Source organism: Canis aureus, chromosome 1 (assembly GCF_053574225.1).
Source record: "Canis aureus isolate CA01 chromosome 1, VMU_Caureus_v.1.0, whole genome shotgun sequence".
Taxonomy (NCBI): Eukaryota; Metazoa; Chordata; class Mammalia; order Carnivora; family Canidae; genus Canis; species Canis aureus.
The window spans coordinates 105882185-105901073 of record NC_135611.1 but is presented as its reverse complement, the minus strand read 5'-3'; the positions used below and the strand labels follow the sequence as shown (position 1 = coordinate 105901073).

General features: G+C 37.4%; 1 protein-coding gene across 8 annotated transcripts in view; it reads right to left on the bottom strand.

Moving 5' to 3' along the window:
* Positions 1–1701: 1701 nt before the first annotated feature.
* Positions 1702–18889, bottom strand: part of LOC144280583 (uncharacterized) — a 39354-nt gene continuing 22166 nt past the window's right edge. For 7 of the 8 annotated variants that reach the window (XM_077842817.1, XM_077842787.1, XM_077842797.1 and 4 more), the window contains 2 exons: positions 8678–8773; positions 1702–6019 (listed from right to left, as the gene is read on the bottom strand). In XM_077842817.1, coding sequence (XP_077698943.1) covers positions 4392–6019; positions 8678–8773 — 1724 coding nt within the window. In that variant the 3' untranslated portion in view covers positions 1702–4391. The remainder of the gene's footprint in view (positions 6020–8677; positions 8774–18889) is intronic. The other variant, XM_077842827.1, reaches the window with a different exon arrangement.

The window sequence follows — 18889 nt, the reverse complement described above, 5'->3', positions numbered from 1 at the left end:
CTAAAATGATGAGAGCAAGATTCTTACACAAATTTTTATCTTCTTTCCCCAATTCTCTCCCAAATTTTTGTTTTACAATTTCTATGTGATCATTGTTTTAGCATTTTAGGCTCTGAGACTAAAATTCCCACAATCTGCCAAAGCTCTTATAGCTCTGCTTAGAGGAATTCAATGCTTAATCTCAGTTCTTGTTTACCTGTTCATCTCTTGTGGGTAAAATTCACATTTCAGGAACTTCTTTGAGAAGTTCATAGGAATTATACTCCATCAGTTTTTAAAAGATTTTATTTATTTATTCATGAAAGACAGAGACATAGACAGAGGGAGAAGCAGGCTCCCTGATGCAGCACTCGATCCAGGACTCCAGGATCACGCCCTGAGCCAAAGGCAGATGCTCAACCACTGAGCCACCCAGGTGCCCCATCCATCAGTTCTTGTATGTTCAACAGTGTTTGACTGCATCTCAGAACTTAAAAGACTTATTTGAGGTAAAGGTTATCTTTGTGACATTAAGCCCTCACATTTAATAACCAATCTACCTCTTCCTTTATTTTGGTTATCTTGAAAATTTTTTAATAAAGTGGTACAAACCTTTCAAATTCTATAATTTTTATTGTGAATACTTTTCAAAAATGTTCTGATTATTGCCTAGCACTCAACTGAAGCTGCATATTGATCAAGTATCCAGAGATGATTCTCTTACTATTCTACATGGTTGTCTGTGGATCTTCCTGTCATTCCACATAGGCAATTATATCATCTGCAAATAATGACACGTTTTTCCTTGGTTCCCAATTTTAAGTTCTTTCATTTTTATTATTGTCATACTGTGCTAGTTAAGATCTCCAGGAATGTTCTGGAGAAAAGTTGCAGCAGACCTCACTGCTGGACAACTAGGGAACATCTCTAAAATTTTATCATTAGATGTGATATTCACTGCCCAGCTTTGGTAGCTAGTATCTATTAAGTTGAAGATGTATTTATGTCTGTTTTGCTAAGCAGTTATCTTTTTCATAAATAAATGTTGATTTTTATCTGTATTTTGAATGCCAGAGTTCTTGCAATGATACTTTTTTGAATATATTTTTATTGATGTAAAAGTCACATAATATAAAATTAGCATTTCAAAGTATACAATCCAGTGACATTTATTACATTCACAATATTATGCAATTATCACCTCCACCTAGTTTCAAAATATTTTCATCATTCTAAAAAAACAAACAAACCCATAACCATTACTCAGTCTCTGTGTCCTCTTCTCAGGCCCTGGTAGCCACCAATTTGCCTTCTATCTCTAAAGATTTACCTATTCTGCACATTTCATATAAACAGGAATATGAAATGTGATCTTTTGTGTCTGGCTTCTTTCACTTATCATTTTTTGAGGCTTATAACATTTAACGACACTTCACTTGTACACACACACACACACCACATTTTGTTTATCCATTCATTCACTGACAGACACTTGGATTATTTTCACCTTTTGGTTATTGTGAACAGTGCTGCTGTGAACATTTCATGTACAAGTACTGAAGTACCTGCTTTCAATTTTGTTGAAAATATAGCTGGGAGTGGAATTCCAGGGTCAATGATAATCCTATGTTTAAGTTTTTAGAGGAACTGCCAAATTGTTTTCCAAGGCAACTGAACCACTTTCCATTCAAGCTATGTTCAAGAATTCAAATTTCTGAAATGTTATTTTTTAAAAAAGATTTTATTTATTTGAGAGAGCAAGCACATGAGAGAGAGAGAGGCAGAGGGAGAGAGAGGTAGAGGGAAAAGTAGACTCCCCACTGAGTAGGGAGCCCAATGTCGGGCTCAGTCCCAGGGCCCCAGGATCATGACCTGAGCCAAAAGCAGACATTCAACTGACTGATTACCCAGGCACCATAAAATGTTATTTTTTATATTGGTAAATATTGGGCATTTTAGGAAATGCTAACAGAGAAAATGTTTCTAGTTCCCAGGATACGTTTTCATAATAAATTCAAAGTTCCTGCATTATACAGCACTTGCAATAAATATACATGGTTGCACACATGAACTCAAGTCTTTTCTCCCCTCTCATCTCATATGTTGCTTATTTTTTAGTACTTCATGTAAACCTTTTATCACTTTTGCATATTTAAGAAATAAGGAGGTTTCAAGGAGTGATGGATCATCACACTTGGCAGAAACATTACAAAAGACAGTAAAAATAAGGAGAGCAAACTTACGCAGTCTAATTCTTTAGAATTCTTATTGAGTCAAATTATCTATTACAAGACATTCTGATTTATTTATTTATTTTTTAACTTTTATTTATTTATGATAGTCACAGAGAGAGAGAGAGGCAGAGACACAGGCAGAGGGAGAAGCAGGCTCCATGCACCGGGAGCCCGACGCGGGATTCGATCCCGGGTCTCCAGGATTGTGCCCTGGGCCAAAGGCAGGCGCCAAACTGCTGTGCCACCCAGGGATCCCGACATTCTGATTTATAAGGAAATAGAACATTCCTGTTTACGTGAAATTTTATTACCTAATATTCTATGTCTATGTTGAGAATTTATTAAACCCTAAAAATTATATTCCTTCATGTAATTCCAAAAAGTAATAAAGTCAAATACATAAAGTCCATGTTATATAGTGTAGTCCACAATATAACCCCTACATACCCTTATCACTATTCAACTTATTCTTATTTTTTCATATATTCAAATGGCATCATATTTGCAGTGAAAGTATTTAATATTTGTAGTAGAATATTCTCTGGAATCCTTTCTAAAACACTTATGTTAAGCCCTTACAAAATAATTTCATTCTATACATATTTTTTTCTATACATAGTTTTGAATTTAACTAATTACCCAAATCTAAAATGCCATCAAACATAGAAAAGTAGTAACAACTAAATGATGACATTCCATCAAATATGACATGCTTCACAATTGAAGATACAGTCAGATGTAAAGAAACAAATCCAGAAATACAAAGATAAAACACAATCATTGATGCTTTTGCCACATTTATTGCTGTGTAGAGCTTATGATGTTTAATGATATCCAATCCTCCATAGAAAGCATTTTTAGTGACCATAATCACAGTATTTCTATAATATACAGTATGATTCCTTAAGGATTTCATAACTTAACTGAACCTGGAAATTGTTCCCAGAGAATAGGATTTCTCTGCTACATGAGTTAGAGAGCAATTAGAAAGATCTGCACTAACTTCTACTTCCAGACTTCTTCTCAGCCTGCTCCTACCTACAGGTCCTGGATCTGAGCCTTGGCCTCCCTCCATAACCCTGCCCCCACAGCCCACATTTTTCTATCCTGGCCAATTTTCCTGCCTAATGGGCTTTTGTGCAATTCAGAGGGTCTTTCTTCCTCATAAACTGACACTTTTTTATTTATGTAGCCTTCAGTCAATGGGAGATTTTTGTAATAAGAAACCAAGTACCTTCCTTCAGTCCTGAACAAGTTTTCCTTTGATTCCAACTCAAAGTTTTATGTACTTTCTAGTTTACTACTCACTAAATGTGTGAATATGACTTCACCCTCCTTACTATTCTACATTCTTAAAGTCCTGGTTTTGCTTTACATTTCAGAAAATGTGAAATTTAGATCTGTTCAATAAAATACAAAATTATTTTAAAAAGCTCTGAATTGTAAACAAAGCATTTTTTTGTAAATAAAGCATTTTAGATAATCACTGCAATTAATGACATTTCTTTCTTGGTATGCAAAGAATTTTGGGGCCAAAGGATTTATCTATTATATGAGTTTGCAGAAAATTAGTGGCTTTGACATCCAGATGAAGGCTTTTACTACATTTTAATACATGAATAGAGTTTTCCTCCTACATGAGTTTGCTGATGTAAGGAAGATATGCATTAACTAGAAAGACCATACGATATTCATAGCATCTGTAGGATCTTTCTCCTGTACAAGATGGTAAAAGAGTTTTTACTTTCTAGAGAATGCTATCATCATCACAACATTCCTAAAATTTTTATGTACAACAAGATGTGATTTTTCTTGGCTTTTCTGCACTCACTGCATCTGCAAGGTCCCTCCCCCAAATGAACACCCTAATGTATAAAAATGTGATTTGAAAAGAATGTTTTCCCTCTTTCACTACATCCACAAGTGTTGCCTCTTAAATACATAGCCTCTGAAATTCAAATGAAATTTTTGACAATCACTGCATCTCTGTTTCTCTCTTTTGGTAAGATCCCTTGTGGTATACTGGGAAGAGTCTTCAGATGAAAGGCTTACAACATTCATTTCCTATAGAAGTTCCATAAAGTTCTAGTATAATCACAGCATTCATGGCATTTCTATTCTATATGAGTTCTCTGAACATATAGGACTAACCAAAAACTATTTCTCACATTTCTATAGTCATTGCACAGAGAATTTTCCTCTATGCTGAGTTTGCTGATGATTAAGAAGAGCTGACTTCCGAAAGAAGGCTTTTTGACATTCATTGCATCCATAGGGCCTTTCTCCTGTGTGAGTTCTCCGGTGACCAATGAGAGTTGACAAAGTAGCAAATGCTTTCTTACAATCACAGCACTCATATGGTTTCTCTCCTGTATGAATTCTCTGATGTACAGTGAGATAGGATTTAGCTGTGAAGGCTTTATCACATATACTACATTTGAAAGGCTTCTCACCTGTATGGGTTCTCTGGTGTATAATGAGAGTTGACTTACAGGACAAAACCTTTCCACATTCACTGCATCCGTGAGATTTCACTCTTGCGTGACAATTTTGCAAATGGTTAGTGAGACCTGACTTCTGGATGAAAGCCTGTTGGCATTCGTTGCATCCATATGGTCTCTCTCCTGTGTGAATTCTCTGATGAATCATAAGATGTGCCTTAGTGGAGAAGGCTTTCTCACAGTCCAAACATTCATAGGGCTTCTCTCCTGTATGAATTCTTTGATGGACAATAAGATGTGCCTTTGATGTGAAAGCTTTGTCACACACACTGCATTTGAAGGGCTTCTCACCTGTATGGGTTCTCTGATGTATAATGAGAGTGGACTTAGAGGACAAAATCTTCCCACATTCACTGCATCCATGAGATTTCCCTACTGCATGCTGAGTTTTCTTATGATTAGTGAGATCTGACTTCTGGATGAAGGCTTGTTGACACTGACTGCATCCGTATGGTCTCTCTCCTGTATGAATTCGCTGATGAATCATGAGTTGAGCCTTTTTTGAGAAGGCTTTCTCACAATCTGAGCATTCATATGGTTTCTCTCCTGTGTGAGTTCTCTGATGCACAGTGAGATGTGTCTGAATCATGAAGGCTTTATCACATATTCTGCATCTGAAAGGTCTCTCTCCCGAATGAGTTCTCTGATGTAAAGTGAGTTTTGACTTCCAAGGAAAAGCTTTCCCACATTTACTGCATCCATAGGATTTCCCTTCTCTATGACGAGTTTTCTGATGATAGATGAGTGCTGATTTTGTAATGAATGCTTTTTGACATTGACTGCATCCATATGGTCTCTCTCCTGTATGAATTCGCTGATGGATTATGAGCTGGGCCTTTTTTGAGAAGGCTTTCTCACAATCTGAGCATTCATATGGTTTCTCTCCTGTGTGAGTTCTCTGATGTACAGTCAGATGTGTCTGAACCATGAAGGCTTTATCACATATTCTACATCTGAAAGGTCTCTCTCCCGAATGAGTTCTCTGATGTAAAGTGAGTTTTGACTTCCAAGGAAAAGCTTTCCCACATTTACTGCATTCATAGGACTTCCCTTCTCTATGATGAGTTTTCTGATGACAGATGAGTGCTGACTTTGTAATGAAGGGTTTTTGACATTGATTGCATCCAAATGGTCTCTCTCCTGTGTGAGTCTGTTGATGAATAGTTACCTTTAACTTGCTGGGAAAGGCTGTCCTACAATCACAGCATTCATGGGATTTCTTTCCTGCATGAGTTCTCTGACACATGGTCATGAGGGGTTCATAAGCATTCACCGCACATTCATTGGATCCACATGGTTTCTTACCTAAAGCATTTGAGCAATAATTAGTGAGCCTTGTCATTCGAATGAAAGCCAGTGTACCTGCTACAGAATGAGCAGGATACTAAGGAAAAGTCTAGAAAAATATTTGTTTCTATTTACTATAAAAAACACTAATGAGACAATCAGTAAAATTTGAGTAAGCTCTGTAGATTGGGTAATAGTTCTGTATCAATGTCAATATTCTGATTTTGATGATTTTTAAAACTATTTTGGGTATATGAAAAATTGTTTCTATGAAATACACACCTAAGTATTTAGGAATAAAGAGTTCAGAAAAACACTATGTACATGTGTATATGTGTAAATGGAATAACAGGTGGAAAGAATGTGATAAAGCAAATGTGGTAAAATATTACCACCTAGGGAAATCTAAAGAATGTGTAAAATATTTGTGTATAATTTTGAGGTTTCTAAATCTAAACTATTCAGAAATAAACATTTTCAAAAGGAGAAAAATATAAAGGACATTTATGTAAGGATATATAGGAGTATTACTTATAACAGCTCGAATGTTGAAGGGACAAATTGTTTTATGTTCACACAATGGCACTCTGCACAGTACTCTGCTACTCTGACTGTAAAAATTAACTGAGCTGTATCCTTATATCTGTATATTTTTGTGTGTGTATGTTATACTTCAAAAATATTTTTACATAAAAAAGTAAGCATAAATTTAGGCAGGAGTCAATAAATGCTCACATGTAGAAGGATCCTGGAAGGAATCTGGATATTATTAATAGTAACAGGATGCCATTTAAGAGAGAGAGAACATGTCCTGATTTTTACCTTAAGAATGTCATCCTATGTATCAGTTATCACACTAACAAGGTCTCAAGTATTGTGACACAAATACTATTTTTAGGATTGTGGACTGTACTTGTGAAAATTGGCAAAGACCTGCTATGGTATATAGCATTTTTCCTGAATTATACTTTAGATCTTTCCCTCTATCTTCCAACTCAGAAGACTGTTCTTTCCATATGATGGCTTATCTTTTGCGCCCAGATAATTATTAGAGACTGATGTCTTTATAAATCCAGATGTTTCTAAAGTTTTTGTGTTCATGAATTTTGGGGGTGAGAGGATACAAAAATTGACTTCTATTACTTACTTTTGAAAAATAACAATAAATAAGACCCAAAGATCTGGCTATCACGTGGAGAAAATAAAGAAGCAAAAGTAAAGAAGTGAGGGATGCCTGGGTGGCTCAGCAGTTGAGTGCCTGCCTTCGGCTCAGGGTGTGATCCCGGTCTGGCAATCGAGTCCCACATCAGCAGGCAAGGAACCTGCCTCTCCCTCTATGTCTCTGCCTTTCCCTGTGTGTCTCTCATGAACAAATAAATAAAATCTTTAAAAAAAAGAGTAAAGAAGCCAGAATATTTTTCAAGAAAACTATAATAACTTTGGCAAGAGACAATGGATATTGGGGCTTGGGTGAAAAAATAGTTACAGAAAGGAGTAGGGGATCTCCTGATTCAATAAGGAGAAAATACAGACTACATTCGTTAATGGACAGGATTTGTGGTATAAGTGAGAAGAGGAACCAGAGTGACATGAAATTTGAAGTAGTTATTAGATTTCCAGGTGCAGAAATGAAATATCTAGGTGAATATGTGTAGATAAAAGGAGGTCTGGCCTGGAGACAGAAATTTGGGGCTTATCAGCATACAAATAGTATTCTTAAGGCCATGAAAATGAATGAAACCACACTAGGAACAAATGATAGAAATAGGCAAGGATGAAACTTCATGCTCTCTTGCTCTGGAGATTTTTGAAGATGCCCAGAGAATGGAGAAAGTCCATCCATCAGGTGCAAACAATGACCAAAGAAAGATGCCAACGTAAGTCTTGAACAAATATCTGGGGGAGGCAGGTTAGAATGAAGAATCCTCAGCTTCTCACTTAAATATAAGCTTGGTTATCCTCTATTACTGATTCTTCTCTAATTCTTGATGCAACAATAAACTTTCCCAAAGCTCTTATATCATATTTAGAGAACACCGCTGTGGTCAACATTCCCACTTTCTAGCTTGTTTTGATGCATTTTCACACAGCCCACAGAAGTCCAAAAACCTGATCTCAGGATAAAAGGCTTCTATGAGGGATCCGTGGGTGGCGCAGCGGTTTAGCACCTGCCTTTGGCCCAGGGCGCGATCCTGGAGACCCGGGATCGAATCCCACGTCGGGCTCCCAGTGCATGGAGCCTGCTTCTCCCTCTGCCTATGTCTCTGCCTCTCTCTCTCTCTCTCTCTGTGTGACTATCATAAATTAAAAAAAAAAAAAAAGGCTTCTATGATAACAGAAGAATTGTTATATCACTTGATCAGATTAAAGGGGTGAAAACAAGAGTTGTAGAGATAACAGGAAGGGACGTTGCCAGAGAGGAATCAGAAGAGGATAAGAAGGTCTGGAAGCTGCACAGAAAACATTTTACTGGACCTGAATCAATCCAAAGAGAGAAAACGAGGTGCATCACCCTTGAAACACCAAGCAAATGAGAGCATCAGTAAAGATTTAGGTATCTGTAATGACCTTTAAAGTTTGGGCCTTGTTAAAACACAGCTGGAAGAGGTCATCCCTTCATGGCCAACTATGTTACTTTCAAATCTTACATCTTTCTGTTCTCAGTTGTTCACTTACCTGAAAAGCACTGACAATGCATTTCATCTTCTATGCTCCATGGCTTTTCTCCCTGCTTGAAATTAAGGATCATTTCTGGCTTGGTAGCTGGAGAGCCTGTTCATGGGAAATGACAAAGACTTGGACACTTATAACTGGACTTATGGGGGTTATCTAGGAAGACCACAAAAGTCTCAGGAATTGACATACTTTCACCTTGACAGATTAAAGATCTATTGAAGGTCAGAGCACGTAAGTTCTATCTGGGAACAGAAGAGAGACTAAGAATCTATTGCCTATAATCTAAAGTCCAGTATCTTAACACTCTTTAGAAGCCAAAGCAACTGAGAAAAGAAAGGCTATTGTCTGTGACATTCTGAATGACACACGGTAATAATCTTTAACCATTGTCACAGGTTGCTATAATTCTCCAACAACATACCTGAGTATAAATTCTTCTGAGTAGAACCTAGTAGCTGCCACCCTTCCCAGGTTAAGTTCACAGATACATCTTTAAATGATGTTAATCCCTATAACACATTGTTCTTCAGTTTGTGAGAATCATTACTGATGTGAAACAGACCTCTAAGTGTATGTACTGGTTGTTTTTACCATAACTTACAAAGGCTATGACTTTGTGTAATAGTTTTCATTATTCATTATGGAAAGTAAAATGCCATTAAATCTGTATTCCCATATTATAAGATGTGTCAAATCAACATGTTGTAAGTTATACATCAAATATATTTCAATTTAAACACTCTATTGCAATCGTATGCTTAATTATCAACTAATCCAATAAATTAGAAGTTTCTGAAAGGTATGCCCATTAAATCCTATAGGTAATGTATCCCTGAAATAGAAATATCTGAAAAATATATTTTGAAAAATTTTGTTTTGTTTAAAGATACTTTTAATATCTACATAAAAGATAGAGAACTATGTACTAATATAAAAACACAGCAATTATTGACCCTCAAGGTGATTTTATCTTTTTTCCCCAACTAAATCCTACCACCTTTCATTTATTTCTATTGAGGTATGATTGATATACATTCATTTCAGGTGTGCAACATAATGATTTGTAATATATTTGTAAGATGACTGCCACAGTAAGTCTAGTTAGCATTCATCACCGTACATAGTTACAGGGAAACATGTATCAACAGAAAGAACATAGAATCAGACATAAAATGACTGTACATGAGTAATTATCAGCACAGGATTATTAATATTTTTAACATAATGAGAGATAAGATACCCAAGAACATGTGGAAGGAATGAAATATTTTTAGAATTTTTATTTATTCATTTGAGAGAGAGAGAGAGAGCTTGCATGCATGAGCAGAGGGAAGGGTGGAGTCAGAGGGAGAAGCAGACTTCCCTCTGAGTGGGGAGCCCAATGTGGATCTCAGTCCCCAGGACTTCAAGATCATGACCTGAGCTGAAGGCAGATACTTACTTAACCTACTGAGCCATTTGGGAGCCCCAGAAAGAATGAAATATTAAAATGACCATTCTGGGGCACCTGGCTGGCTCAGTCATTAGAACACATGACTCTTAAAAAAAAAAAAAAAAAAGAAAGAAAAAAAAAAAAAAGAACACAGGACTCTTAATCTCAGGGTTGTGAGTTTCAGCCCCATATTGGGTGTGGAAATTTATTAAAAATGAAATCTTTAGGGCAGCCCTGGTGGCTCAGCGGTTTAGCGCCACCTTCAGTCTAGGTCGTAATCCTGGAGACCAAGGATGGAGTCCCATGTCAGGCTCCCTGCATGGAGCCTGCTTCTCCCCTCTGCCTGTGTCTCTGCCTGTGTCTCTGCCTCTCTCTGTGTGTCTCTCATGAATAAATAAAATCTTAAAATAAATAAATAAAATCTTTAAAATTAAAAAAAGACCATTCAGATGTATATAAACCAGTAGAAAATTTAAAAAGTAAAGCACTGCTGACCCTTGAATAATTGGGGATTAGGGACACCAACCCCCTTAGCAGCTGAAAATCTACATATAACTTTTGACTCCCCCAAAACTACTAATAGCCTACTGTCAACCAGAAGCCTAGCTAAAAACAGTTGACTGACACATATTTTATGTGTTTTATATACCGTAGCCTTACAATAAACTAACCTAGAGAAAAGAAAAGTTATTGAGAAAAATCACAAGAGAAAATACATTTATAGTACTGTATTTACTGAAAAAAAAAAATCCAGGTGGACCCATTCAGTTCAGACTCACGTTATTCAAGGGTAAACTATATAGTTAATCATCATTATTTGCAGATTTTTTAAAAAGATTTTATTTATTCATGACAGACACAGAGAGAGAGAGAGAGAGGCAGAGACACAGGCAGAAGGAAAAGCAGGCTCCATGCCGGGAGCCCACGTGGGATTCAATCCTGGGACTCCAGGACCGCGCCCTGGGCCAAAGGCAGGCGCCAAACTGCTGAGCCACCCAGGGATTCCCTAAAAGTTTATTTAAGTATTCTCTACACCAAATGTGGGGCTCAGACTCACAACCCCCAGATCAAGAATACCATGCTCTTCCAACTGAGGCAGCCGGGAGCCCCTATTCACAGATTTGATTATGAATTCACATACCTGCTAAAATTTCTTTGTACCCCCGAAATCAATAATCACAGCACTTTTTGTGAGCATTTGCTGGCAGCATTGAGTAGTTTGAGTCATGGGTAAATGGAGTTGCCCCACATGCATGCTCCCAGCTGAGTTTGAACAAAATGATATTCTTTCTGCCTTGTTTCCACTCTCATACTGTAAACAAGTTTCCTTTTAATGGTCTATTTAGTGTCATTTTTTTCCCACATATTTATGGTTTTTGTTGGTGATTTGCTGTTTAAAATGGTCCCTAAGCATGGAGCTGAAGGGCTGTTTAATGTTCCTAAGTGCAAGACAGCAGTGATGTCCCTTATGGAGAAAATATATATGTTTGGCCATGAGTTATAATGCAGTTGGTCATGAGTTCTATATTAATAAATCAATATGTTAAATAAGGTATCTTTAAATATAAACACACACACAAAAAGCAAGGTTATGCATTGTTTGATGAAAATGTTGTACCCAGGTTGCTCACAGGAATTTAACCCATATTTCCCCTAGGAGCAATGGTTCAATATTTGGTAATTTGTTTATGGTGACTTTACAGAATATAATTACTGTGAATAACAAGAATCAACTGTATATAGTAACTAAAATTGGAAACCTGATTGACAATTTAATAGCTGAACAGATATGGATGAAGAATTAGTATATTTGAAGAGAGACCTAAAAAAAAAACCCAAATGCAAATAGATGAGCTACATAAAGGAGAGGGTAAGAAATATAGAGGTGAATTCTAAAATGTATGTGGATGTACAAAAGACTTAGAATATCCAAGGCAATGCTGAAGAAGAAAAGAGGACAGCATAACTCTAACAGATTTCAAGACTTAAAATGTAAAAACCTATAGTAATTAAGATAGTGTAATATTATTAGTAAAAGGATAGTAAATACAACAATGGAACAAAATACAAAGATCCCCAAACATTGATAAATTGATGAATATGATAAATTATTATCAGGCATGACTGATCTTTACAATTCTGCCTTCAACTCAGGTCATGATCTTGAAGTTCTGGGGACTGAGATCCACATTGGGCTCCCCACTCAGAGGGAAGTCTGCTTCTCCCTCTGACTCCACCCTTCCCTCTGCTCATGCATGCAGGCTCTCTCTCTCTCTCTCAAATGAATAAATAAAAATTTAAAGATGCCAACGTAATTCAGTTGGGGGGGGGAATAGTCTTCAATAAACTGTACTAGCTCAACTGGATAACTATATTGGAGAGGGCAAGATTTTCACCCTCATTTAACACATACCCAAAAGTAAATTCAAGATAGGTTACAGGTCTAAATATAAAGTAGGGGCACACGGCTGGCTCAGTTGATAAGCATGCAACCCATGATCTCAGGGTTGTGAGTTTGAGCCCCACATTGGGTGTAGAGATTACTAAAACAAAAACAAAAATACTTTTTAAAAAAGAAAAAATAAACAAACAGTAAGGTATTTAAATTTCTAAGGTAAAACTTAAAGACTACACTGATTATTATGGGATATGCAAAGATTTCATAAACAAAATGCAAAAAGCACTAACTAGGAAGGAAAATATTGATAAATTGATGAATATTGATAAATTATTATCAGGCATGACTGATCTTTACAATTCTCACAATCATGATCCACTCGAAAAATAACATTCTGAGTGTGCTTGTCAGTTATACTGATAAGGTCTACATAACATAAATACAGCCTACCAGTGGCTATAGGTAAAGCTGTCACTTTAATTACTCATATCAGAGAGAGAGAAAGGTGTAAAATCAATTACCTAATTGTCACTTTACAAGGCTAGGAGGAAAAACAGCAAAAAAAAAAAAAAAAAAAAAAAAAAAACCTAAACATGCTAAAAAATCAATAGTAAATGGATACACAAGAAAATCAAAAAGATTACTAAAATTTGTAAAGCCACAGGAAGACTTATTAACAACAACAACAACAACAACAAAAAAGAAGACAAAAACAAAGTGATGAAAAACTAATCAACACTACAAATCCTAAAGACACGAAAAAAAACAATATGGTATTTATCTTTAAATGACAAAGTATATTTTAGGTACATCATAGTGAAAACTGCTGGAAACCAAAGATAAATCTTGAAAACAGCCAGAGGGAAACAGAAGGCACATTATATTCATGGAAAGAGTAATAGGAATGATTTCTGGCTTCTAACCAGAAATAATTCCAGCAGGCTGGAAGATACTATAATCTCATCTTTAAAGTGATAACCAAACAAAAAAGCATAGGGAAAATATTATTTTTTTAAATACTGATTGATAGATTCATTCATTCATGAGAGACACAGAGAGAGAGAGGCAGAGACACAGGCTGAGGGAGAAGCAGGTTCCCTGCAAGAAGCCTGATGGGACTCCATCCTGGATCCTGGGATCATGTCCTGAGCCAAAGGCAGACGCTCAACCGCTGAGCCACCCGGCATCCCAGGGAAAATATTATTTAAAAATTAGTATAAAATAGGAGCATCTGGCTAGCTCAGTCGGTTAAGTGTCTGCCTTCAGCTTAGGTCATGATCACAGGACCCTGGGATCTAGCTGGTGGGTCTCCCTGCTCAGTGAGGAGTCTGCTTCTCCCTCCCCTCTGCCCCTCCCCCAGCTGTGCTCTCTCTCTCAAATAAATAAAACCTTTAAAAAATTAGCATGAAAAACATTTTTCACTACTAGAAGTCCAACACACTACACATTACACAGAGTCACTTGAAATAAACACATTTTTATTTATTATTTTTAAAAGTTTACTAACTTATTACTAATCTCTACACCCAACATGGGTCTCAAACTCATGACCCTGAGATCAAGAGTCACATGATCTTCTGACTGGGCAGCCAGGCACTCCAAGACATTTTTAAATAAACAAAATCTGAGAGAATTCATTCCTGAAAAACCTATGCAGAGAAATCATAAAGGATGTTTTCAGGCTGAAGGAAAATTATGCTAGTTGAAAACTCAGATCAGCAGAAAGTAGTGAACACCAAAAATGGTAAATAATGGGATATTTATAAGGTTTTTATTCTTTTCATTTTCCTTAAAGGGGAAATTGTTTAGAACAGAGGTCTATAGGCCAAATCTGTCTCCTTGTCTACTTCTGTAAATTAAGTTTTATTGGAACATAGCCACATCCATTTATTTACACATCTATGAATGCTTTCACTATAGAACAGATTATTGAACAGATTTTTTTTTTTTTAAGATTTTGTTTGAGAGAGAGCACAAGTGGTGGGGAGGGGAAGAGGGTGGACAGAGAGAACCAGACTCTCCGTCGAGCAGGGAGCTGGAGTTTGGAGCCCAGGATCCAGAGTCCAACGCAGGGCTCAATCCCAGGACCTGAGAATCATGACCTGAGCTGAAGGCAGACGCTTAATCGACTGAGCCACCCAGGCACCCCGCTGAAAGGATTCGATATAGACTGTATGGCCAGTCAAGCCGAAAATATTTACTATCTGGCCCTTTACTGCCTAAGAATGAAATTAGTAACACTGTAAGGTGGATTTATAACAATAAAAAACTAAAAAGTGGGACAATAGTAGCTCAAAGACAGGAATTATATTGCCATTAGGTTATTACATTTTTGGAAGTATAAAGTAGACTGCAAGAATTACAAGTGTGAAGTAGGAAAGGTAAAGTGTCATGTATGAAATGATTAGTGGAAAACAGCACAAGATCAGTTCTAAGTCAACCTTGATGAATTAAAGACGTTACACTGTGAGCTCTATAGTAACCACTAAAATAATAACAATAAAATCAATAATAATAATGAAAACAAGATATACTATTCAGCATAGTCTGCCCTTGAGACACTAAAATTCACCATTCCATGTGCAAAATGCACTTTTCCCTTAAGACTAAGAATGAGACAACTGTCTACTCCCACACTCTCCATCATATTAGAGGATCTCACAGTGCAAGAAAGAAAGAAAAAACAAGAAAAATAATAGGCTTAAAAATCAGAAAAAAATATTGTTGCTATTTGCAGACAACAGGATCATGTATAAAGAAAACCCAAGAAAGCCTACAGAAAACTACTAAGACTTATGGATGAATTTACCAAATTCAGAAGACAAAAGGTCAAAATATTTTTAAAAATCAGTTATATTTCTGTACTAGCAAACAATTGAAAAATAAAATTAAAATTGTATTAGTAAAAATAGCAAAATAAGCCCTTAATACCCAAGAATAAATCAAATAAAAGATGTACAAAATTGCTATGATGAAAAACACAAAACATTACTGAATAAAAGAATATCCAAACAAAAGAAAAACTGCATCACGTTCATGGATGAAAAGGCTCAACCATTAATTGTATTTTTTACCAACATAGATTTAATATAATCACTACTACCAAAGTTACAGAAGGCATTTTTATTTTTTTATTTTTTTAAAATTTTTTAAAATTTATTTATGATAGTCACAGAGAGAGAGATAGAGAGAGAGAGAGAGAGAGAGGCAGAAGCAGGCTCCATGCACCAGGAACACGACATGGGATTCGATCCCGGGTCTCCAGGATCGCGCCCTGGGCCAAAGGCAGGCACTAAACCGCTGCGCCACCCAGGGATCCCCAGAAGACATTTTTAAAACAAACAAACAAACAAAAAAAAAACAAGCTAATTTTCACATTTATATGGATAAACAAAGGATGCAAAAAAGCCAAAATAATATTGAAGTAGAAGAACACAGTTGGAAAAGTTAATTACCTGATTTCAAGACTTAAGTTCCAGGGGATGCCTGGGTGGCTCAGCAGTTGGGTGCCTGCCTTGGGCTCAGGTAGTGATCCCGGGATCCAGAATCAAGTCCCAGATCAGGCTCCCTGCGAGGCACCTGCTTCCCCCTCTGCCTATGTCTCTGCGTCTCTCTGTCTGTGTCTCTCATGAATAAATACATAAATAAATAAATCTTAAAAAAAAAAAAAAACTTAAGTTCCAGGAAATAATTATTTCCTCTAGGGAGCTGGTCTAATTTCTCCTTATGAACAATACATATCACGTAACTTTCAGTGTTTCATCCATTATTTGCATTAGGTAGAATTCTAAAGATGCCTGCCCCTTAGTTGTTCAATCTAGATATTATGTTTGGAGATTTAATCAAGGCTACTTCTCAGCTGACTGTAAATAGGAAGATTAACTTGGACTATCAGGATGGGCACAATGTAATCACAAAAGCACTAGAAATAGAAGAGGAAGATGTATCAGGAAGGAGGTTGGAGAGACCAGAAGCATAAGAGGAATGCAACTGATTGCTGGAAGAGGACCGCATGTAAAGCACCAGAAGGAGTATAGACAGCCTCCAGAAATAAAGATCAACCTGCAGCTGATAGAAAGTGAGGAAAGAGGGGGCTGGTCACAAGGGAATGAAGTCTACCAACAACGTGGGTAAGCTTGAAAGCAGTTTCTTCCCAGAGCCTTCCAGTAAAAACTCTGTGGACTCACACCTTAGATTTTAGTCTTATGAAATCCAGGGCAGGGGTGCCTGGGTGGCTCAGTTGGTTAAGCATCTGCCTTCAGCACAGGTCATGATCCCAGGGTCCTGGGATTAAGCTCTGAATCAGGTTCCTTGCTTGGTGGGGAGGCTGCTTCTTCCTCTCCCTCTCCCTGTAGTTCCCTCTGCTTATCCTGTCAAATTTTTAAAATCTTAAAAATATATATATCCAGGCAGAGAAATTAGCCAAGCCAATCCAGATTTCTGACGTAAAGAATGTGGAATAATAAATTTGCATTAAGTTGCTAAAAGTTCCTGAGAATTTGTTTTGGCGCCAAGAGAAAACTAACATATTACTGATACTGTAAACATTATAAACTATTTATAATTAAACTTAAATACATCATACATTATGTATCTATTCACCTGTATTCATTTAGGCAAACTCAATGATCTACATTTCATTATTCTACCTTTGTCTTGATGTTGCTTTTATGACTTATTTTTCCTAAATTCTTAATTTAGAAATGTGTGTTTCCATTTGATAATTATTTTTATTTTTATTTATTTATTTATTTATGAGAGAGAGAGAGAGAGAGAGAGAGAGAGTCAGAGACAGGCAGAGGGAGAAGCAGGCTCCATGCACCAGGAGCCCGACGTGGGACTCGATCCCGAGTCTCCAGGATCGCGCCCTGGGCCAAAGGCAGGCGCTAAACCGCTGCGCCACCCAGGGATCCCATGATAATTATTTTTATAAGCCTCTGTAAACCCATGACAATGAAGGGCAAAACACAGAAACAAAAACCCACCAGGGCCTTAGTAATTTTCTTCTGTTCTTAGGAAATGGCTATCATTTTTTAGTCTACTGTCTTTTCTGGTTCTGAACATCTGACAAAATAGCTCTGATCAAGGATAAAGGAGATATTTCAATGAAAAGCTTTTAGTTTCAACAATTACTCAACATCCCTCTTTTCATGAAGGAAGAACTCTTCTTTTTCTTTCTTCTTATTTTTTAAGAGAGAGAGCATGTGAGTGCATGGGGTGGGGTGGGCAGAGGAAGAGGGAGAATCCCAAGCAGGCTTAATGCTCAGTGTGGAGCCTGAGTCGGAGCTCAATCTCACAATCCTGTGATCATGATCTGAGCCAAAATCAAGAGCTGGATACTCAACTGACTGAGCCAATCAGGTGCCCCATAAAGGATGAATTCTTTTTTTTTTTTCTTTTTTTTTTTCAAGAAATTTTTTTTTATTTTTTATTTATTTATGATAGTCACAGAGAGAGAGAGAGAGGCAGAGACACAGGCAGAGGGAGAAGCAGGCTCCATGCACCGGGAGCCCGATGTGGGACTCGATCCCGGGTCTCCGGGATCGCGTCCTGGGCCAAAGGCAGGCGCCAAACCGCTGCGCCACCCAGGGATCCCAGGATGAATTCTTCTTTTTTTTTTTTAATTTTTATTTATTTATGATAGTCACACAGAGAGAGAGAGAGAGAGGCAGAGACACAGGCAGAGGGAGAAGCAGGCTCCATGCACCGGGAGCCCGACGTGGGATTCGATCCTGGGTCTCCAGGATCGTGCCCTGGGCCAAAGGCAGGCGCCAAACCACTGGCCACCCAGGGATCCCCCCAGGATGAATTCTTAAATGCACAAAGCTGGAGTTAGAAAAAGGAGCCCTCAGAGAGCCAACTAATCAGCTCACACACCAACTAGGAACTTCTAATCTTCTACCTTTACTCCTAAAACACAAAACACAGAGAAAGCCAAACCAGGAGCTACTGCTCCCTTGTACAGCACCAGGCAACTATGGGATACCTGATTCTGGACTTCTTAAGGTCTGGCAGGTTCTAAATTCTAGAGAGCCAAGTTCTAGACTGGAAATCAAGACCAAGTAGGTGGAATCTGTAAATCTGTACAGACTGTTGTAGGTTCTAAAGTATGTAAATCAAATTTCTTTCTGCCTAAATCACCTCCCTGTTTATAACAATACTGTTGGAAAGTTGCTTGCTTAGTCCTCAAGGCACTGCATGGCAGACATTGTTCAAGAAATTTTCTGCTCATGGTGACAGAACTGGTGAGGGGAGGTCAGGACAAGACACCCCTTAGAGCACACAGATACCCACAGTTTTTTCTGAGAACCAAGAGGGGAAGTGATGGGATAAGAGGCAGTCAGGTTCAGTAGGACCCACAATCAAATTCCTCTCCCTAGCT